This window comes from Ambystoma mexicanum, chromosome 8 (genome assembly GCF_040938575.1).
Source record: "Ambystoma mexicanum isolate Mex_15411 chromosome 8, UKY_AmexF1_1, whole genome shotgun sequence".
Taxonomy (NCBI): Eukaryota; Metazoa; Chordata; class Amphibia; order Caudata; family Ambystomatidae; genus Ambystoma; species Ambystoma mexicanum.
The window spans coordinates 327401444-327424271 of record NC_090929.1 but is presented as its reverse complement, the minus strand read 5'-3'; the positions used below and the strand labels follow the sequence as shown (position 1 = coordinate 327424271).

The window sequence follows — 22828 nt, the reverse complement described above, 5'->3', positions numbered from 1 at the left end:
TGAAGGAAGAGGACTGCTGCAACTCCCGGACCACCGGTGAAGCCCTGCTGTAGGTCTGAATTGCCTGAAACTCCATCGACAGAGAAGCCCTTCAAGGTTAACTTCTTCCCTTGAGTTTGGGGGAACAACCAACTCGCAAGCCACCTGGATCCCGTCCCCATCTAGTCGAATTTTCATCAGCGTGCTGTTGAAAACCAGATAGCCAGAGGGAAGGAAAGTAGCTTGTGGACTTTAAGGCACTCGCACCTTAAACCAACTTGTTGCTAAGCTTTTGGCCTCATCCCTGGGCAGTGCAGGAAACTCCTGACGTCCTCTTTCTTGTCCCCACGACTGAAGCTCAGGTACAGCAAGATCTGCTCGAACTGCCAGGAACAACTGCCTCAGCTACAGCTCTTCAATACAATGGTACTGTGCAAACGCGGTCCGGAAATCTTTTCGGCTGTTGCGAAAGTTTGTGTTAACTTTCTCAACTTCGAAGGCTTGTCCTTCCCTAAACATTCGTCAAACTTTTCGCCTAGCCAAATTCTTCTAAACTCTGTGGCAAAGACTTAACCGTTTACTACCAGAACTGTGCTATCCTATACAAAGACTCTGAGCCATTGACTTTGGCCCAGGCCTATGAACTGAATTGCTGGTTGTAGTTTACTGAAACCCTTTTCCCGGCCTATGCAAGTATTTGTTCCGTCTTTTCTTATAACCTTGTCTTTTGACCCCTTTTGAATGTATCTGAAGTACCATTTTGCTCCCACTTCAGGGGAGCTAATCTTGTTCATTTACTTATCGGTTGTGTATTTGTGGTTTATTAGTGTGTGATATTGAGCTGCTCTTACTAGTGTAATGATTTCAAACTGACTGTGTAAATAAATTATATTCTTTTACCAAGAAACCTTGAGTAAGTATTTGATTGAATCATTGTAATTGTTGACCCTTTGCGTAACTTGTTCTACTGCTCACTTTACTCTTGAGATCAGTCTGGCTGCTCAGCCATCGCTACCACTTTACTGTGTAGTACAGGCTTGTACCAAAGGTGAAATTGTACTTACACTTACATTCTTAATTGTGTGTAGTGTTCCCAAAGGGTACTGCACACGATTCTGCCTAAAAAAGGTGACGGATTTGTGTGAGCGAGAGAGAGTGAGGTACCAGTTGTGTGTGTGGGGGGGGGGGCGATGGTTGCAAGAGATGGGCTTAGAGAGTGTGCTAAGTTTATGGTAAAGAGGTGTAGATGGGGGGGAGCAGGGGATTGTGTGTAGGAGAGGAGTCTGGACAGTCATAAGGAGTGTACAGTAGATGGGGGGGGGGGCAAGGGGATGTGAGAGTAGAAAAGAGAAGGATGAAGAGGGAGGAGAGTGTGGACATAGAGGAGGGAGAATGGTAGATGACCAGAGGGAGTGAGACATGGAGGGCGGAATAGAGAGAATTGTAAGATCAGAGAGGAGTTAAAGGGGTTCCATGTAATAATGTCGCCACAAAAATCTCGCCGAAAAATGGCCGTTTTTTGTGGTGCCATTATTGCATGGAACATGCGGGGGACACCCCCGCAACCCCCAAACATTTTTTTAACTTTTTTTTTTGCCCGTGTCCCCATATATATGGTCACCCAAATAATATTGCCATGACATTTTCCCGGCGATATTATTTATGGCAACCATATATATGGGGATATTATTACCTGATACCGTTAAAGGGAGCGACTGAGGTTGAGACTGAAGTGGAGCATCTGCTATTGGCACATTTCCCATCAACCCTGGGGTGTTTACGCTAGGGCATCTTTAGAAAATCCCCAGAGTGACCCAAAGGGATAAAGCTGTTGCCTTGAGGACCTCAATAACAGCTAGCACTAGATTTTTCCTATTCCTATCTCTAGTTGCAAACCAGGGCAATAGGGAAGCCTTGGCTAAGGATGTGGGGAGACCACTGGAGGACGTGGCAGGGAGGCCTTGCAGTGTACCCATCCACTCCCCTGCTCTGCAGCATAACATTGAGGAGTCTGCTCATATTCGAATTGAACGACCTGACTGCTTAAGATGTTTAAGGAAAAATAACCCTTGAACTCTTTGAGGGAGACTGCTTATTTTCAAGGACATGTGTGACGGTACACTGTTTTCCCCCTGTAATTACTTGTAATTTGTCCTTGTCACCGATGGCTCAAAGAACACTCCAACTAACAGTGACCGGTCCAGAGTTTTTCTTGTAATTTCAGGCAGGCTGCTGGGGCTCTCTCCCAACTCCTCTCTAACCCAGGCGTCCTTACTCACAAGGTTGGTATAAAACGTTTCTCCCTACCGTCTCTGCTCTGCTTTATGCTTGAAGGGAAAACCTAAAGGCTGATTACTTATGTCTGAACTCCCTCAGGGACTTACTCGACTAACCAAGTTGTTAGTTGACTAAAAGTGATCTTAGGATGTGCCTTTCAGACACGTGACCCAGTTTGGTCATTGTCTTATCCCACTCAGGTACTTCTCTCACTCTGTTTGATGTTACCCTCTCACTATTCCCATACTTCCCACTCAGCCCACCCTCACTCTTTCTACTCCCTGCCTCTTTCTCCTCTGTACATCAGTGTCCCTCATTCCTTCTAGGCCTTGCTTTCCACCCTTTGATGTTTCTGCTCCTTCCTCCACACTACTACTGCTGTTCCATTCCACACTCCTACTCGCGTGTTCACACTTCTACTACCAATCGAGTCACACACCTTTCACTCTCTCAATCACTTGCCATTCACTCCCTACAATAGTATCACTCGCTCTTCTTACATGCTCACTAATGCAGTACCACTTAACACTCACCAGCTCCAAATATCACCTCCACGCTCCAGTCCGTCATTCTTACTCCTGGTGGTCTTTTGGTCTGCCAACTCCTCTGACCTCACCTGGACAACCCACAATGTTCTGCTTTCTGGGGGCTTCCTTACCCTGCGCCCCCATCCTCTGATTGGTGGTTTGTCCCTATTTAGTCTGGTCCTGCCTTCCCTGCACTGGAGGTGTTGCATTCAGAGAGGCTTTTAAATAGCAGGTGAATCCCCGCCCCTTTTCTATATGCCTGACTGCATGTTTTTTGTAATGTTCAGGTTTGTGTTAAAAGGCCTTGGTGTGGCTTCCCCCAAGGTAGTTGTAGTCTCTGATGGGGGGGAGGTGAGGGTTGTGGCGTGCGTCCAGTCCATGGTGGTCTAGGGATTTCTATGCGGCTTGGTTGCTGCGCACTGGCACTGGTCAGTGGTTTGCTTCAGGCCCAGCAACTATGTGAGCTTTCTGATATTTCCCCACCTGCTTCTCTTGCACGTTGCTGGTCTAGTTACTCCAGCACTGGAGTGTTGGCAGCATGGAACGCTGGCAGGCTGTGCTCTCGCCGCTGGTCATTGTTTTGGTGTTCATGCTGGGTCTAAAATCGAGAGAGAAACCTGCCAAGCATGTGGTTCAAGTGATATGGGGTGATATAAATATGTACTGTTCAAGTACAAGGACCGGAATGAGGGTCCTCTTAAATTCCACCGTCCCCTATCGGGTAGGACTGGCTCGGGATTCCTCTCAGATTGGCCTCCCGCCCCAGGCTGAGAGGTTCCCCTGCCCTCTTGACAAGGTCAGGTAACTGACCTTGTTGCGCCTTCTGTTTGTCCCAGGTTTCTGTTTGTCCCAGGTTTATGCTCCGCCTCTCCCTTCTTGTTTTGCTTCTTCCCCGTTACAAAGGTTATTTTGTAAGGCACATAACTGCTCAGGCGATTGTTTGCACCTATTTGTGTTTCTTATTTAAGCATTTCACCTCCCTGCCCTCTCAATAAATACAAATAAAAAAGAGAACGTACTAATCTGCGACTACGATACATGATGTCAGGGCCTCTTTCTGTGACACGCACATGATTTCGTCTGACTATTTTTAAAGTGACACTACATTTAGACTGACATCTGAGCTTTTTCTTTTCATCTTTGAAGCTCAAATTGTGTGTTCGTTGTTTAACAGGTAATGTTTCAGTGTCAGGTAAAAGTGCTTTATCAAGTCTTGTTTGCTTTCTTTGTATTTTTTCAGTTGTCATTTTAGGTTTTCTTATAATAAATGTTGCACTACAAAGCCACCCTGAGATCTGTTTGTTCTTTGAATGTGAAGTTGGAATCCATTGAAAATGGGCTTCAGGGGTAGAAGTGACTGAGGGGTGTGAGAAATTATCCTGGAAATGTGTTTTCCTTTCTAAAACACACTGCATATGTTTTTCCTTTGTGCTTAGCTCCTATATCTCTGATTATCATTGTACATACCTCTGTGCCTATTGTCATGAGGGGGGGGGGGAGGGTGGGAGTGGTTGTGAGGGCATACCCATCGAGGCCTACATTTTTTTCTGCTTTCTGGTACTTGTAGTTTTGCCTTTTCCATTATAAATCCGGTATACATGTCCTAGAAGGCGAAGAATAAGTAAGACTGGATGAGCATGTCCCGAATGACAACAGGCATGTTGGCATTTATATGTATAGCATTGACCATACCTCATGCTTTGTTGCACTTTAAGCATTATTACTACCCTAAACTGAAGAGTTCAAACTAAAGAGAAACATGTCTGCGATTGTTGAACATCTTTTTTGTTTCTTTCCCTGTGTGTGCTCTATCATCATCACGAATTCTCTCAATAGTCCTCCCGATGACTGAATGAGATACCATAACCGAAGGGCACCACCTGAACTGTTCAGAGGACTAAAGTTGGATTAGTAGGCTTAATGCTGTAGACCCCCCCCCGCCCCCACCTCCCTAAATATTGAAAGAGAGGATCCTTTACTATTTTTAATCCAGTCTTTGACATGTAAGCACACTCTTTTGGAGTCCCTGGGGTAGGACCGCATGCAGTTCTTAATGTGGACTTTCTAAAAATTGCGCTTGGGTGTACTGCTCCTATCTGCTGCATTACAAAGAAAGGCAGCCAGTGGGGGAGTTGAGATAAAAGATCATTTAATGAAAGCATTTGAAGTTTCTGATTAGACAGTAGGGGCCCCCAAGGTAATGGGACACCTGCTCTTTAAAAAGGTGAAATGCCTTGTATGCGACATTGTGGTATAGACACCGAGAGATTGTGTTTTGGGAGATGTCTGTGCCTGTGTGAAGCCCTGCATCTTCTTCTCCATGACCCATTTCTACCTGGTTGTGTGGTTTCTGATTATCAAGATTTCTCTCAAGAAGTCCAGCTCACTCGTCCCCTTCTTTGTATCTCTTGGCAGGTCGGCATTACCAAACCAACCAGGCATTGGCTGAGGAGGAAGGGGATGAGGAAAAACCACCCAGCGGGAGCCCAGTAGACCAATATGACCAACTGTACACAGGTCACATTCCCAGCAACCTTCTTCAGAAAGCACTGCTAGCTGCCGGATCTGCAGCCATGTCGCTATATGACCCCTACAGGCACGGTGAGCTGAGGGTGGAAGCAAGAGCCTAGGACACTAACATTCTGGAGGGCCAAGGGGAAACCCTAGTGACACTGCTATTGAGACAATCTACCTTAAGCTAAAAGCGCCTCTGGTAGGAGTAGTGTTACCAGCTAGCCTTATGTCACCAGGAACATATTAATCCAGTCTTGGCTTCTTAGCCAACAACACTTTGCAAGCTGGAATTTGTTGTCCAACGTATCCCATCGTAAGTAGGGTTATAAGCACCCCAGCATTCAGAATTGTGTTGGTTTAAAGGCCAAAACTAGAAAAAGCTGCTCCTGATAACACATACAGTTCATAACTGAGTCATTATGCCACTGTCTTCAGTACTAATAAGCATGTATACTGTTGGATATATTTAAAATGTTTCTACATGTTTCATCCGACGTTGCACACTACTAGCCAGTCATAAAAAAGGTCACATGCCACTGCAATTCTATACAAACAGCACACTGTTTCATACTCGCCAATTGTCAGATATCACTAGCCAATGGCTAGTGGCAAATGCACATTTTGCACCCTGATAGATGTATGTCGTACCGTTTAGAAACCCATCAAATAATGCTAATTTTTCGAAGACAGTTGCACTCAAACTGAGTTGCAGATCACGGATTTTAAGTCGTCAAAATGCCAGGGCTGGCCAAAAGACATCACAAGAAATGGTCACATACACTTTGTTCCTGATAACGGCACAGGAAGTGATGCCAAACGCCCATTTGTCACCCACGTGAAAGTGACTGCGCGGATTCGCAAACAATTTAAATAAGATAACATTAAATACATTGGTGTAAAGCATGCAACATATTATTTTAGCATCTGAGCACTTTTTAACTAGGATGCTGCCTTGTTCTGGCATTGGTGGGTGGGTTCATGATATGATCGGGTGCAGTAGGGCAGGCATTTTATTATTTAAAGTGAACGAGTGGTGAATGCATCTATGTTTGCAACTCGATGGAAAGCAGATTTGTTTATTGTGTACGCTTCTCGTGCGAGGATGAGCCGAGAATGCCTTGCTTTAGTTTCCATGTACCAGTGTCGACTGATAATACTCTGAGAGACAAAGGAAGACTGTTTTTGTCGATGTTATATGGAATAGTTGGCTTTGACACGCGTAGAACGGGAGGGACGATTCTTGATATTTTACGTGATGAATGATACAATTTAATCTATAAAGTAGTGTATCTTCGAAACGACCTGTGGAGAGGACCACTTGGTTGGAACACTGGCTGTTAGTGGTTGGATAAAGCTTGCCATCATGTTTGCCCTAAACTGAATAACAATCCTACAGGGTTTTCTCATGGGGCAAAAAGAAGACTTAAGTGGGGGTGGGGGGAGTATAATGGTCATAAGTTTTGTGTATTTTTTCTCTTTATTTCTAATGTATTCATGCATATATTAAAATGTATTTATGGCCCAGATCTCCATCATGGATATTGTTAGGACATAGTCTGTTCAGCTTATTGTCACCCTGAAATTAACAAATAGGTTTGAAGGACAGGGGTAAACCCAGAAGGAACACGTTAGCCCATATACGCCGATATAGCTGCATTTGGCCAGTCCCTACCATTTTCTGGTAGTTATGGCCTCATGACGTTTCAGTTATATGCTTAATGCTGTCCTACATTTTCAAGAGCTACCAAAATATGTAAAGTGTAGTGCACAATAAACTGACATCATATGTCTGTTATAGCCTCACATGCCAGGTATGTATTATTAAGGTACAGCCTGACATATATCCAGGTGCTACTATCTTATACCACCTGCAATCTCAAATACTTCAGGAATGCAGCCTAATGCCACATAGCCCTCTTTTTGACACCACATGTTAAGGTCACATGTCAAATGTGTTGGTGATATATATCGGTAGCGGACGTGTATTTATGGTTAAGTTGCTAAACTCATAGGAAGAGCAATTTTTTCGGCGGCTTATAACTTTGTTCCCCCTGGACCAATTCTCACCAAACTTTGCAAAAAAAGTGTATGGCCGGCCCTGAATTTTTTCGCCAAGTTGGGTGAGTTGTTGAGCGGGGGGCGAAGTTGTAGGGGGGGGTGACAATATTTTTTTTTCTCCCATAGACTGAATAGGTAAAAACTTTGCGTGCGAACGGCTGGATGGATTTTTACCAAATTTGCGGTAGGAGCGGGGGGCTTGGGCTAGAAGGCGTGCTTTTGTGTGTTTGGTGGAAATCCGACCAGTACTTTTGTTGCAAATCACTGAAATGTACGTCCCAAAAAATGAATAATATCTGGGTCTGCTCCACGGACCCATTTCCCTGTTCGCTCTGCGGACTGCACTCTGATTGGCATGCAGCACACGTGATGTCGGCGAAAATTGGATGTGGTAGGCTGGAGGGAAGCGTGCTTTGCGTCAATGTTTTCAGGAAATGCTGCGAGTTTTATGGGAGAATAGTGTTGTGGTGTGTGTGGCAAGGCTGTAAGGCATTGTGAGCATGGCTGGGAGTGTTGTAAGTATTGGTGTGCGCACTCAAAGTAGTCTGATGAGGCTCTGCTTCGGCGTCCCATTTACCTGTTCGCTGAGCGGTGAAAAGTTTGAGTGCACTGCAGTGTGCGGTCACGGGATGTGTGTTAAGTGTTTAATGACAGCGGCATGTTGTATGGGAGGACAATGTGGCAGCGAAAGGGACGGAGAAACATATTGGATGTTATTTGGTGGTGGGAAGAAGGGATGCAGAAGGTGCGGGAGTGAGAAATGGTCATGTGATGTACCTAATTTGAAGGAGACGCTGCCTTGCCAGCGGTAGTAGTTCATACTCCGCCAATCTGCGGTTACGTGAACAGACAACACTGCTGCGTGGTGATTGCAGGCAGTGTTCGTAATGACATGGCAGCTGCACAGTAAATGTTCCTGTGATAAGTGGTGGCAGGCAAATTTGCAGAAGGGCAATGCATTGCAGGACACTTGCGGATGTAAACATAGTGCGTAGTATGGTGTGCTGTGTGAGGTACGTCTGTAGCCCTTTTGATGCACAGCTGCAGCCCTAGGAGTGAAAAGTGTGTCCACTGGTTGGAAGTAGGTGCTACATTGTCACTTTGTGTGTGTGTGTGTGCTTTGGCTGCAGTGCACATAATGTTGGTACCATGGGTGAGGTGATTGGTAGAGCAGTCTACAACTGTCGGTGTATGGGTGGACATGCAGCAGTGACGAGTCGTGTAGTGTTTCATGGCTGCAGTACCGGAATGGTGTACATATGGAAGAGGTCACGGTGCACCTGGTTCTTATGTGTTTGCCTAGTGGGTAGTGCCGAGATTAGTAAGTGTTGCAGTGCAATATGAATCATTGGTTGTAAGTACGTAGTAGAGTGTTGGGAGCAGGTGAAATGTAGTGACGCTTGTATTCTTTGGTTGGTATGCTTATAGTTCTTAGTGATAGGAAGTGGGTAGCGGTGCCAAAACCAGCAATCCGTGTCTGCTTTACGGTAAGCGGAACACGTGTGCCTGCCTCCCTGCTTTATGGTGTGGCGGATGGGTGGAAGTGGTGGTGCGTATGTTGCATTTCTGATGTCTGGTATATGACTATATGTTTGACTGCATGGCTCTGTTATGTTGTGGTGGGTGTGGCCTAGGCCTAGACTGTTGGGTATGCGAACATAGTGCATTGATGCAGTTGTTACTCTGCATGCCTTTCAAGTTGGTGGGTATTAGACAATGGTTGAGGAGGACATTGTACAATTGGTAGAACAGCAGAAGTGAGTTGGTATGCGTACATTAGTGTATGGTGTTAATGATGGGCCTTGTTGCACAGTGGGGGTGGGGGGGAATGTGACAATTTGTGTTTCCTTTGGTTAGGCCCTTGTAAGACCCTTGCTGTAGGAAGTGTTGTTACACATTGCGCCATGCAAGGAAGTCTTCAGCATGAGAAATTTGCTATATGGAGAATCTGCCCAGCCACTCGCATACTGTGCTGCACAGGCAACACAATGGCATAGAGCCATAAGAGGTGACTGTGCATCTGGTTCTTGTATGTGCTTGTGTAGTGTGTATTGCCCAGATTAGTGAGCGTTACAGTGCCTTATGCAGCATTGCGTGTATGCACGTAGTAGAGTGTTGGGAGCACGGTAAATGTTGTTTGGTTGGTATGTTTTATAATGCTTTGCGATCGGAGGTGGGTCACGGTGGCAAACATAGTGAATGTTTCTGCATTATGGTAAGTACAACACGTGTGTATGCCTCGCTGATTTATGGTGTGGTGGTTGGGTGGAAGTGCTGGTGCATAGGTTGCCTTTCTGATGTATGGTATATGGCTACATGTTCGCCTGCATGGTTGTGTTATGTTGTGCACGTAGTGGAGTGTTGGGTGTAGGCCCAATGTTGTGCAGATTGTTTTCTTTGGTTGGTATGCTTATAATGCTTTGTGATAGGAAGTGTCTAGCAGTGTCAAACACAGTGATATGTGTCCGTATTTAGGTAAGTGGAACATGTGTGCCTGCATCCCTGCTTTATGGTTTGGTGGTTGGGTGGAAGTGCTGGTGCTTATGTTTATCTTATGTCTGGTATATGCATACATGGTCGTTTGTATGGCTCTGTTACGTTGTGGTGGGTATGGCGTAGGCCTACACTGTTGGGTACAAGGCCGAAGGCCGTAGGCCAGGCACCCAACAGGCTAGCTATATAAGTGGGTACTCCCAAATTATTTGTTCTCGGTGGGTCAGATCTGTAGGAAGGGAGGTTCTAAAGAGAAAAAGTGCGAACCAGACTGACTACCCCTCTCTCGTGGACCTGTCGAATCACAGGTAAGGATACAGTCACCGCTTACTAATTATGCAGATAAAACACCTGTAGGCAAACAATTATTTGGACCGGATGCTTTGTTACAAATGTATAAATCACTTTTAATATTCACTTTTAAAAAAACATCTTAAACATGAATCGGCTTCTACATGCACCAATCATACCTTTCATTCCATTCAATACGTTTTACAAACTCGGGGTTCTACAGTTTACATATTCTTTGAGCATATTCACTATTTACAATATGCATGACATCGGAAAAAACATTAGATTTTCCTTTGAGTCAACATATGTTTCGGCCCTTATTAGAGTAACATCGTTGTCTGCGATGGTCAAAAACAGTTATTAGGCCATCTTCAGGACATTCGTTTTTTCTTGGAAGATTAATTTCGTTCCCCTTTCACATGAAAAATGCCAAATCTAAAACACAAATTATACATATATTACATTGTGAACCGGTCTTTCCCAATTTAATTAGTCTCAAGGTGATGGCCAGATATGTTAATTTACTGAACCTACGCACTGCACCCACCTGTGGTCGGCATATGTTGTTAAGGACCATGGAGCCGTGGCTACTGGATGTATACTGTGTTTTCCAGTGTCTGGAACCCTATTTACAGGGAACACAGAAAGGATAATAAATAATCTTTACATTCTTATTGTGGTGAAAAGGGGTGAAAAGGTCCTGAAAAAAGATTTTTCTAGGATTTACGGAGTACACCTCTGTGTAGGTGAATCTTCAAAATCTCTTTACTGGAGTGCTGCGTGACCTGCTGTCGTAAGTTGGAACTTAGTCCTGCAGTTTCATCTGTAATACTGCCTATTAAAAAAGGCAGAATGGGTCACCAGTGTTTTATTAGTGATCGCATAACATATAATACTATTTCGAATTTATTATGCAAATCGGCATGTCTAATAGGCCGTGTTATTTCTAAACTCGCACCGGTTATTCTTTCCAAAGGCGTATGGTTTGCCTGCAAGGAAAAGCCGCTATTCGCGTGGCCTCTTCAACCTTGCTCTCTATTGTTTCGTAAACGTGAGCTCACTAACGCCTCCGCACTGATTACTCATTGCGATAAGCTTGTTAGTTTTAGCAGTTAAAGCTCACGATGTACATTGGGAGCTCGTCGTGTTTATTCAACCACGCCCGAACGGCACCTACTTAAAACAACCTGCGCATTCGGGACCGGGCTTACCTATTATTTCGTCTTCCACTCGTTCCAAGCTCAAACAGCGTGTCGTCTGCCGATCGTGCTGTGTGTAGGACGTGGACCTTTTTAAAGGTTACCTGATTGGGGGTGTGTGCACGTAAAAGGCACATGACCCCGTTGCCGTCGTAACTGCAAGCCGGCCTCTGTGGCAAAAAGGCTGTTAAAAATGAGACCTGACCCAAACAAATGGATGTTCGCTCTTGTGTGTGACGATACTGTATGTAATGCATGAGTCTTCGTGTTTTATTGAAGAGTATTACGGACGCATAATCTGCTACTTAAAGCACTGCATTTGGCCTAGATGCATTGCTACGTCACCTCAAGAATTGGCTGTCAGCAGTGATGCACATTTTTCCCACTGCCAAGGTGGTGATCTTCTCCATACGACAAAAAGGTGCTTCGAACCAGGCTGGTGTAAATTGCCCGCAGCCAGAGTTTGGGAGCTGTTTAATAAACAGAGGCATGTGTGACTTTATGTGCAGTGGTGGGATGTTCTGCACCGACTATTGCAGCATTAACAAGCAATATTGTCAGTGATCGCAAGGAAATGTTATTTTTTTGGACCTCCATTGGCAATGCTGTTTGGTTTGCAATTCTGCACTAAGATTTGCAGACAATCTTGTAAAACTGTAAGAGAGGCGTCAATGTTTAGTACGTACAAATGTGAGGAGGATAAAGAAACAGAGTTATTGAAAGAGGAAAAAAAGAAATTGTATGAAAGCACTTGGATAACAGAACCAAGACACCAACAAAATAAAACTTTGTTTTTTGAGACAGTTGTACACACCCATACCCTTACCCTGTTTTACAGTTCCCCTCCTACCCACCCCCCTCCTTCCCTAGCATGATAACCCAGCGGATTAAGGTGTACTTGCACGCGCCACGTGCAGCCTTTTATCCGATGGGAGCTATGAAAATGAAACTGGAGCAAAAGAGACTACTCTATAAGGCTGGGGGTGCATCTGGTGTGTATGGAAACACTGTGCCCGAAGGTCTCTTTGCAGAAAGAAATGCAGAAGGTATGGTGGAAGTGTGCAAGGTAAGGGGCAGGCAATTTGGGTGAATCCATGTAATGTATGCATTTGTTTGAAATTAGTAACATGGAAGCTGTGCCGCGTGTGCGTATTATTATTTTTTCAAAAGTGTGCAGTAAGTGGGGTATTGCGGAAAACAAACGCATTTTGCAGTGTATGGGATAAGTGGCAGGCATTGTGCTGTTGTACATGCACTCTGTGTCATCACATGATGTTCAATTGTATGCTGTGGCATTTGTCATGCCCCTACAAACACGGCTAGGAAAGCAGACCGAGCCAAGGGAAGGGAAACAGAGGGGAGATGGAGACAACTACGCTAGTAGGATAGGTGCAATTTATGTAGCAGAAGGGCATGGGTGGAGGGAGGGGAAGGTGCCGTATATGGGAAGAAGAACAAAGGACTATAATTAACAATGCGGCCCAATTGTTACAAGTGAATAGATAAGTATACAGAACAGAGGGTGGATGAACTGTGTGGCATACAGAAAACAGTCCTTAAGTGCGGGGTGTGATTGAAAGCCAGTGCAACAGTTCGCGTGGTGGGGGTAGGTGATGTGGGGCCAACATACCAGAGTTGCGCGGTAACTAGTGCAGAATGAGTGTACGTCAGGCAGTTAGCCACAGAGAGGGGAATAAACAGCAGACGCAAACAGAAAGGGTTTGAGTTGCTTTTTGAACTGCCGATGATACCCCTCAAGTGTCAGGGAGCCAAGGAGGCTGTTACAGAGGGAGGATACAGGCGAAGAAGCATACCTACCTCGAACCGGTTATTTGTAGAAGTGCGTGGCCCTGAGGGAGTTGGAGGTGGATGAGGGAAGCGCTCGCGCATGCAAATATATAGGAAGTCACAGTTGGAGGTATTGAGGTCCCAGGGCCCAGAAGGCCTTTTTTTCCCCCAAGTTTATTTTTATTGTTTTCAACATAACAAGTCATGTAGAGGTTAAGATTATTACATGTGTGCCAGCTTGTTAGAACATATAACTAGGAGAACAATGCTTTGCGTGCTTTAGTCTTAGCTAGTCTTGCGTTCTCTTCCATAATAAAAACAAAAGAAAATAATAAAAGTAGCAACTGCAGCAGGATGGGGGGGGAAAAGGGGGGGTAAGAGACAAGGAGCGGTTTTCACAAGGAGCTATTTTCACACAAGAGCAGGTTACTGTCTATTTCGCCAAGGAGACTATTTCAAGGGTTCGAGGTGGCACTGTCGCTGGATAACGCCAGGGTGCTTTAGTGCCGGGACTTCCAAGTCAGGGGAACTCGATTGATCCTACGTGGCACTTCGGAGAACTGGAGGAACTCAGTTGCCTGTCCGACTTGGGGCTGTGTTTTCTTTTTCAGTCTTGGGTTTCCATCCAGCGTAAGTTAGGTGGCTGCCTTGCCACCCCAGGGAATTGCTGCCCATAGTCCAGAAAGGGCGCCCATGTACGTTCACATTTGGGTTTATTGCCTGACCAGATGGCTGTGACTTTCTCCGCTGCGGCGATTTCCCAGCATTTAGACCACCACATCTGTGTGGATGGACCCTCCGGGTTTTTCCAGAGTCTGGCGATGGAGATTTTGGCAGCTGTCAGGAGATGGGAGCATAGGTCCGCCAGGTTGCCGGTTAGAGGGAATTGGCCTTCTCCTGTCGACCCCAGTAGCACAATCCCTGGATCCCAGGGGATGTTGAGTCCGGTGATTGTCTTAATTTGTTCCAGGATGTTTTTCCAAAATAGGGTGGCTTTGGGGCATGACCAGAAGAGGTGGAATAGGGTTCCGCGGTCCGGGCATCCCCTCCAGCATTGCGCTGGGATAGCCGGGTTACATTTGTTGAGGAATGACGGGGTTCTGTACCATCTGTAGCAAACTTTAAAAGCACTTTCTTTGTTCGTCACACATTTTGAGCTTTTCAGAGCGCGGGACCAGATGTGTTGCCATTCCTCCAGCTCAATTGGCCTCCCGATGTCCTCTTCCCATTTCACCATATATGGCTCTTTTTTGGTGGGATCTGTTCTGTCTAGTATTTTGTACAGGGCTGATATTTTCCCCTTAGGGGGGGTTGTCGAGAGGGTGTGTTCCAATGCTGTTAGCTCCCTGCTGCCTAGCTTCCTCACCTGAGGGTGCGATAGCCAGTGTCTCAGCTGGGAGTAGCGGAACCTTTCTATTTCCTGGATCTTGAACTTAGCTTTACACTCTTCGAAGTTCAGGGGGAGGCCGTTTTCGAGGAAATCGGAGATGGTTTCTAAGCCGCCGGCTCGCCACTCCGTGAACTGGTTTGGTGTGATTCCGGGGGAGAAGTCGGGGTTGTTCCAAATTGGCGTGAGTGGACCCATTGTGCTCCTGCATTTCCACCGGCGTGCAGCCGCTTTCCAGCTGGCGACTGTGTTTCTTGTTGCTGATAGGGGGCCCAGGTCCCGGGCCCCTTTGGGCTCCCTGGAGTGGGGCAAGGATTCTATTGGGGTCTGACACCAATCTTCCTCCAGGTTTAGCCACCGGGGTCGGTTGGTTGGAAGCTTCCAGGCAAAGGCCGGGGCTAGTTGGGCTGCAAGGCAGTACCTTGACACGTCTGGGACCCCTAGGCCACCCAGGGCGGTACTTCGGAGCATGATGCGTTTTGGGATGCGGGATTTCTTTCCTTCCCAGACTAGATTCAGCACCTCTCTTTGCAGTTTTTGCAGGGCCTTTTCCCGGATCGACACCGGCAGGGCTTGGGCGTAGTATAGCAGCCTTGGCGTGAGATTCATTTTTATCGCAGTCGTTCGGCCGAACCAGGAGATTTCCTGTTTTTTCCAGCGGTTGATGTCATTTCTCAGGTCTCTGAAGAGTGCTGGAAAATTGGTCTTGTACAGCTTCTCAGTTTTATTGGGTATCTGCACCCCCAGGTAGTTGAAGCTGCTTCCTGCCCAAGGGATTTGGAACTCCTCTTCGAGATGAGCCTTGGTCTTTCTTGGGATGTTTATGCCCAGTGCGATGGATTTGGTGATGTTTATTGTGAAACCCGATGCTGCTCGGAATTCTTCGAGCGTTTGCCATAGGGCTCTTATTGACTCTACTGGGCTGGTGAGTGTGAGGAGCACATCGTCCGCGTAAAGCGCGATTTTGTAGGATTCATTTTTGTACGTTAGGCCGGATATCGATGCATTTCGGCGGACCCTTTCAGCGAATGGTTCCATGGATAGGGCAAATATAAGTGGGGAGAGAGGACATCCCTGTCTCGTGCCTCTAGTTATGTTTATTCTACTGGATTTAGTCCCGTTGAGGCGAAGATTTGTAGAGGGTCTTTGGTAGATGGCCAGAACCCATTTTGCGAAGTTCGGGCCGAAGCCGAAGTGCTCTAGTATGTTCCCAACATAGCCCCAGTCGAGCATATCGAAAGCTTTATGCGCGTCTAAGGAGAGAACTGCCAGCTTTGTGCCCAGTCTGTTCGCTGATTCAATAATGTTGATGGTTCTGCGAATGTTGTCATGGGTACCCCGGCCCGGGATGAATCCGGTCTGGTCCGGGTGGATGAGCTCTGGGAGGAAGGGGGATAGCCTGTTTGCTAAGATTTTTGCAAATATTTTCGCGTCGTTGTTTAGGAGTGATATGGGCCGGTACGATGAACATTGTGTTTGTTTGGTCTTTTCCTGGTTTAGGGATCAGCACTGTTATTGACTCGTTCATGGAGGGGGACGTGGAGCCAGTGGACAGGAATGAGTTGAATAGATTTGCCAACTGTGGGGCTAGCAGGTAGGCGAATTTTTTTGTAGAATTTTGCCGATAACCCGTCCGGGCCAGGTGTTGTGTTCTTCAGGTGGCGGATCGTTTCGCTAACTTCCTCCTCTGAGATAGGGCCCTCTAAGTTCACTAGGGAGGGAGGTGACTGTTTCTTTGGCGTTGAGGTCAAGAATTGGGTGATGGCTGAGGTGGCTGTCGGGGGCCCTGCCATGATTTTTTCGTGGTGTTGCACCATTAACCCGAGTTTTTCGGGGTCCCGGTGGAATAAGGTGCCGTTCCTGTCCTGCAGGGATTGGATATGGCTCCTGGTCTGAAGCTTTTTCAGTTTGTGTGCTAGGAGTCTGTTCGCTTTGTTACTGTTCAGGTAATAGTATTGTTTGGTATAAGTTAATGCTTTAGCGGCTCGGTCCGCCAGGTGGATCTCGAGCTCTCTTTTAGTTTTTTTAAGTTCTTGGTGCGTTGTTTTCTTGTAACAGGCCTTGAGTTTGTTTTCCAAGTCTGTGAGTCTTTGCTCGAGCTTTTGTTGCTTAAATAGGCTTTGGCGCTTGAGTCTGGCTGTTAGATCCATTGCAACCCCTCGAATCACCGGTTTCATGGCATCCCCCACCATGGCTGTTGAGGAGTCGGGGTTGTGTTCTCAGAGAAGTAATTCGGAATCGCCTCTGCGAGGTCCGAGCTAGCCGATATATCTGTCAGGATATAATCTTGCAGTTTCCATTGCCTCTGGGTAGGTTCCGGGGCCCCATGGATAGACACCACCATTGTGACTGGAGCATGGTCCGATATTGCGATCGGTCCGATTTGAATCTTCTCCACGCAGGGGGCCAGGTTATTCGTGGCAAGCAGAAGGTCGATGCGTGAGTAGCCTTTGTGCACGTGCGAGAAGAAGGTGTAGTCCCTTTCCCCTTGGTTGTGGAATCTCCATATGTCTATTGTTTCGGTTTCCCGCAGGAATTTCGCCAGGGCGAGGGATTTGCAGAAGTCCTCCCTTGAGGCTGGAAGTGTCTTATCCATCGTCGGGTCCGGGGGGAGGTTGAAGTCCCCTCCGATTATTAGGCAGCCCACTGCGAAGGACGTGATGATTGGAAGGAGGCTGAGAAGGAATTGGTCTTGTTCTTTGTTTGGCGCATAAGTGGCCACCAGGGTGATCGGTAGCTCAACTAGGAGGCCTTTCAGAAGTAGGAATCTGCCCTCGGGGGTCTCTTTTGATGGTAATCTGTGTTAGTGGGAGGTCTCTTTTTAGTAGGATAGCTACGCCTCTCTTTTTCTGTGTGGCTGAGGCGAAGTAACGTTTTGGGTAGCGCCAAAATCTTAGTCGGCTTTCGTCGTCCGCAATGAGATGGGTTTCCTGAATGCAGACAATGTCAGCTGTTAGTTGGTCTAGTTTGTGTTCCACTGCTTTCCGCTTTCTAGGTGCGTTAAGCCCCTGCACGTTCCAGGTTGTAATGGTTAGGGTTTTGTCTAGCGAACCCATCTTTCGGATTTCATATAAGTCGGTTCAGAATGTTCCTTGAAGCTCTCTTATTCCTTGTTCCTGCGTGACGAAATTCTCCGTTCTTTCATCTTTACGATGCTGTCCTCTGCCCCTCGTTCCCCCTCAGCCCCCCACCCCCCACCCGTCAAACCATAACAAGGTTTCCGGGCCAGCCTTCAACCAACGGGGCATACGGCCGGACCGGTATGTGAATTCGGCATGGAGGCAGACTTTGCCTCTTGCTTTGGCCAGTAAATGTTCAGGATAAGCTTAACTGATTTGAGTACTGGAGGTATCTCGAGGAAGCTCGGCTCCACCCGTCCGAGGAGCAGAGAGCTTGGCCAGGGGGGAGCTTGTGTTTTCCGTGTTCTAGGCTGCCCCTTCAGTGGTTGTTGACCCTTTTGAGTTAGCCCGCGGGACCACGGGGTCTACGGCGGCTAGGTACCTTGGTCCAGGCTCTGGTGGATTCCCCGCGGGTTCTTCCGGGGGCCTCGGCAGCGTCAGGGGGGGCCCCCTCTTCGCTTTCCGGGTTCATGAACCTCTCGGCCTCTTTGGGGGAAGGGATAGACCAAGATCTGCCCTCCCAGGTGAAGAGTAAAGAGGTGGGAAAGCCCCATCGGTATATTGTTTTTCTTTCGCGCAACCACTCGGCTAGTGGTTTAAGAGCCTTCCTTTTCGCGAGGGTGGTCGCAGCTAGGTTCTGGTACAGGGATATTTCGGCGTCCCGGAAGAGAATTCGGGCGGAACTTCTGGCTTCTTGCATAATTTCTTCCTTTACTTTGTAGAAGTGGATTCTTGCTAAGACATCAGGCGCAACATTTGCGTTTTGTCTAGCTCTAACTCTGTGGACCCTATCCAGTTCCAAAGGAGCTCCATCTGGGAGCATTATGATGAAGCGAAATAAGTCGTTGACATAGGAGTTGAGCTCCTCGTCGGAGACCGAGCTCGGGATTCCCCTCAGGCGAATATTGTTGCGTCTAGACCTATTTTCAGCCTCTTCTTGTTTGTTCTCGAGGGACTCACATCTGGCCTCCAGAGCGGAGACTCTATCGGCCCCCTCCCCGATCTCAAAGTTCTGTTCGCACAGGGTGGTTTCTATTTCTGTTGTTCTGGTTTCGATCTCGCCCACTCTCCTATCCAGGGACGCAATTCTGTCTTTCAGTTCCTCTGTCCCTTTCTGGTATTCCTTGGTTATGGCGGAGAGGAGCTCCTGTAGGTCGGCTTTAGTCACCGCTTGGGCTGTGGACCCCCCGTTGGGTTCTTGCGCGGCTCCCACCATGTTACTGCGGTCTCCTTTCTTGTTCTTTTCCCCCATGTTATTGGACAGCAGTGTCGCAATGTCTGTTTGTTTGGTTACTTTCAGGTTTCTGGCCATTACTTCTTGTGGACTACAGCGGGGCCCGACCCACTCGGGGGTAGAGTGACTGTTATAGAGCGCCTGGGCCTCTCTCGGGGCCCCCCTTACGCCCTTTCTGCAGGCCAGCCAATTCAAGTCTCGGGGTCGCTCCTCGGAAGGGCCGCGTCTAGGTGGCTGGCTTGGTCACCCCTAGGGTGCTAGGATAGGAGGGGCAAGGAAACCCCCGCAGTTGCGGCAGGTGCCGCCTTACCTTCCCTCCAGGAGCGTTCTCCAGGATCCGCGCCCCCAGAAGGATGGCGGGCTGGGCCCTTCAGTCTCTTTTCCACTGTTCAGGGCTGCGAGGGTCTTCCCGCCCCGTACCCACCAGGCCGTTGGATGGGGGGGAATTCACTCCCGTCGATGGGGGGGGGGGCTGCCTTCAGCTTCTTTTCCCCTGTTCGGGGTTGCGCTTGATGGGGGCAGCTGAGCTCCCCGCCCGCTGAGCTACTCCGTGCAGGTCCGGGGCGGAAGGAGTGCCAGCAAGCCCCCGGAGGAAGGCCGGGTCCCGCGCTCTCCGCTGGCGGCTACCAGAGGGAGTCACGGAGTTCGTCCGAGGATGTTGTAGGGTGTAGCCGGCACTCTGGTTGCCCGCTGCCTCTCCGGTGTTCCTGGCGGCGGCCGACCGTTGTAGAGGGGCGGGCGCGGGCCCAACTATTCAAGGGTGGCGGGAGCGGGAGATCTGGGTCCGCAGCGGGTCTCTCGGGCCAGAGAGGGGGGGGGACTTCAGCTTGCTTTTGTTTTCGGCAGGTGACGACGGAGTGTTGTGCGGGCCCTGCCCGCCGCCACTCCCCCCGGCAGTCCCCCGAGGGATGGGCGGCTGTGGATGTCGCGGGGCTCAGCAGGACTTGCACTCCGGCTCTCGGAAGCCGGCAGAGGAGAGATCCTGCACCGATGATCCCCGGGCCGAGATCGGCCCCCGCCTCCACAATCAGGGGGTGCAGGCAGTGTTACCGATCAGTCTCCTCCGGGTAGATCCACGGTTGTGTGTTTCGGAGGGGGAGGCTCTCTTAGTTCCCGATCCGCTCGGACCTCGGAGGGGCCTTCGTTATGTCAGACCGCTGTCCGCCATCTTGGCTCGCCGCGCACATCGGAGTCCCCCACTGGGAGATGACGGTCCCGGCACAATCCCCACTTCGAACCGCTGAAATTAAGGCATGGGCAGCCCGAGCCTCCGGGCTTTGCAGGATATCGATTTCCTTCACCTAAGCTTGTAGTTTACTGGGGCATTTTAGGTAATACTCGGTCGCGGCCGGGAGCTCTCACCGGACCCGACCGTTCACCATGGCGCCAAGCCACGCCCCCCCCAGAAGGCCTTTTGCATAATGCTAGTCTTGTCACTTTATTTTTAACAGCCACTGGGAGTTATTGGTGATATTTCAGTGCAGGTCATATAGCACCCTAAATCGCATACTTCGTTTCTGGATGTGTTCCAGAGGGCCGACAGCAGAAGGGGGCAGATTTAAAAGAAGACTGTGACAATAGTGGTGCCTAGACAAAGCTCCTTTCGCCTAGTGCGATACATTCGATGCTGCTATTGGTGCTATTTTTTTTATGATTTATGTAGGAGGTGGGTTAGTGGGTAATACATTTTGTAGAATTGTCGGAAGGAAAGCAGAGAGTTCCTGTTGCAATATTACAATGTATGATGTGGGCAAATAAGAACGTTGCAAGCACATATCGCTGAAGTGCTACTTAATCGTAGGGGATGGGAAAGCATCCAGTTTGCTTGTTAAGAATGTAATACCCGCTCAGTGGCAGATACCATGCGCACAGGTGTTCCTTAACAGAGTTGTACACATACTGTGGGAGAAGTTAGCATACCTACATTTTGTCGTGCTGGGTGCTCATGTGGGTGAACGTGGATGCAAAAACTTTGCACTCTGTCACATAACTTTCTACTACAAGTGTTTTCCAATGACTGGATGCTTGCAGGCTGATTTAGTAATGGTACTTTTGAAGTGTTGCGTAGATCACGCAGTGTTACATGCTAAAGTCTTGGATGCCATTGGTGGATGTGTGTGTGACTGTTTACACATAGCCAATCAGGTACTGGTGGATAAAGAAATAGTGGAAAGAGAGGAAAGACTGCTATTGTACTGGGGCGCGGCCCTGCACACAATTTGGGAACCGCACATGCCACATTGTGTGCTTCTCACCATGCGGCCCAATAGAAATATGATTGTGGAGATTATCCAAGCAGGTATTGAGCGTGTGGTTCAGTGAAAGGGGCGGTCATACAGTATTCCATTAATGTCCGTATTGAGGGTTGCTGGGATGGCGAAACGCATCGTGTTGATTTTGGGTGATGAGTTTGTGCTCGATCTACACAATTATGCTTCGGAAAGATACTTTGATGGCAATTTTGGTTTGGAAATAGTGCACGCCTTGTGGAATGGTGTCTATGAGCGCAGTTTCGCCGCTATGCATGCACTTTGCAGAGACTTGGCCACCTTTGGGACTGTGGATGTCGTTGTCCTTCACTACAGTGGTATGCATATGGGTTACATGGTTTGTTTAGGTTTGTTCCGTCGAATCAGAAAGTTGCTGAATGCAGTGAGGCGCCTTTTTCCAACTACCCAGGGGCTAGTTTCATCTATACTACCAAGAAGAGTATGGGTGAATACTGATGAATGTTGTTCCGAGCCAGACGCTGGGATCTCATCAACAGAAGTCTGTCAGATTATGTGCACTCGCGTGGGATGTTCTTCTGCAACAATGACCTCATTAGTTGTGGAAATGCAGAGTTTTTTATGGAAATGGCCTTTCCTTGTCGCCCATTGGCAATGCGGTTTTGTTTGCCAGTCTACAGTATGCAGTGAAGAGTTTACTGTAATATTATGACTGCAAGAACACAGAAAACGAATGAAAAACTGAAAAAAAGGTGTCTCGCTACAAGCATCTAAAACAAGAAATTGAAAAAAACAAAGCCTTTGGACAGCCTCCCTTAAAAATGAAATTAAAATGTATCCGTCCACGGCGGCATGCAGCACAAAAACCTCATCCCAGAATTTTCACGATGGCCATGGAAATGGGACTGTGCAGGCTAAAGTATTGCGCAATGCCGTTTTTGGGTGTGGTGTGAACGCAGAGGACTGGTGTTGAAAATTCCTACTCCCGTTGGTGAGCTCTTTAATGTACTTGGTGGATGAGTGTGCAACATTGTAAGAGAACAGAATGACTGCTTGCGTGCAATAAAGCAAGAAGTGGAAAGGGAAGAAGAATTGTTGATGTTTCAGTGGGCTGCGCCAGTAGCGATACATGGGAAAGCGCACGTGCCATATTCAGTTCTTCTCACCATGGTGTCCACTGGCAATGGGACTGTGGGCATTGTCCAATGAGGTGCGCAGGGTGTGTCAGAGTCAAGTGCGGCTATAGGGAGAGGGACTCAGGTTTCACTGGGGCACAGCCTTTGCTGTACTTTCGGATGTGCACATGCTACAATCTGCGCGTCTCACCATGCGGCCCAATGGAAATGGAACTGTGGGGAATATGAAATCGGGTACTGTGGGTGTGGTTCACACAAAGGCCCAGTCATACTGTTGTATATTGCTCTGCGTAGTGACGCTGTTTGACATGGTGAAACGCCTTGAGTTGCCTTTGGGTGATGCATTTGTGCTACATATGCACAAGTATGCCCAGAAAAGACATTTTGATGGCCACTGAGATTTGGAAGGAGTGCACGCATTGTGGTGCGCTGTGTATGACGGCAGTATTGCTGATATGCATGCCCTTTGGAGAAACATGGCCCCTTTTAACTTGCGATGTTATCGTCATGAAGTACAGCAACCTGTATATACGGTTACCTGCCTTGTTTACGCATCCTCCGTCCACTGAAGAGGTTGCTAAATGTCGTGCAGATGCTT

The 22828-nt window shown here is 47.9% G+C and overlaps 1 protein-coding gene across 2 annotated transcripts in view; it reads left to right on the top strand.

Annotated features, from left to right (window-relative positions):
• COQ4 (coenzyme Q4) overlaps nt 1–22828 on the top strand; it is a 229727-nt gene that overhangs the window by 41163 nt on the left and 165736 nt on the right. Inside the window, exon 2 of one of the 2 annotated variants that reach the window (XM_069609750.1) lies at nt 5199–5384. The exons of the other annotated variant lie outside the window; for it this stretch is intronic. Coding sequence (XP_069465851.1) covers nt 5199–5384 — 186 coding nt within the window. The remainder of the gene's footprint in view (nt 1–5198; nt 5385–22828) is intronic. 2 annotated transcript variants of the gene reach the window in all.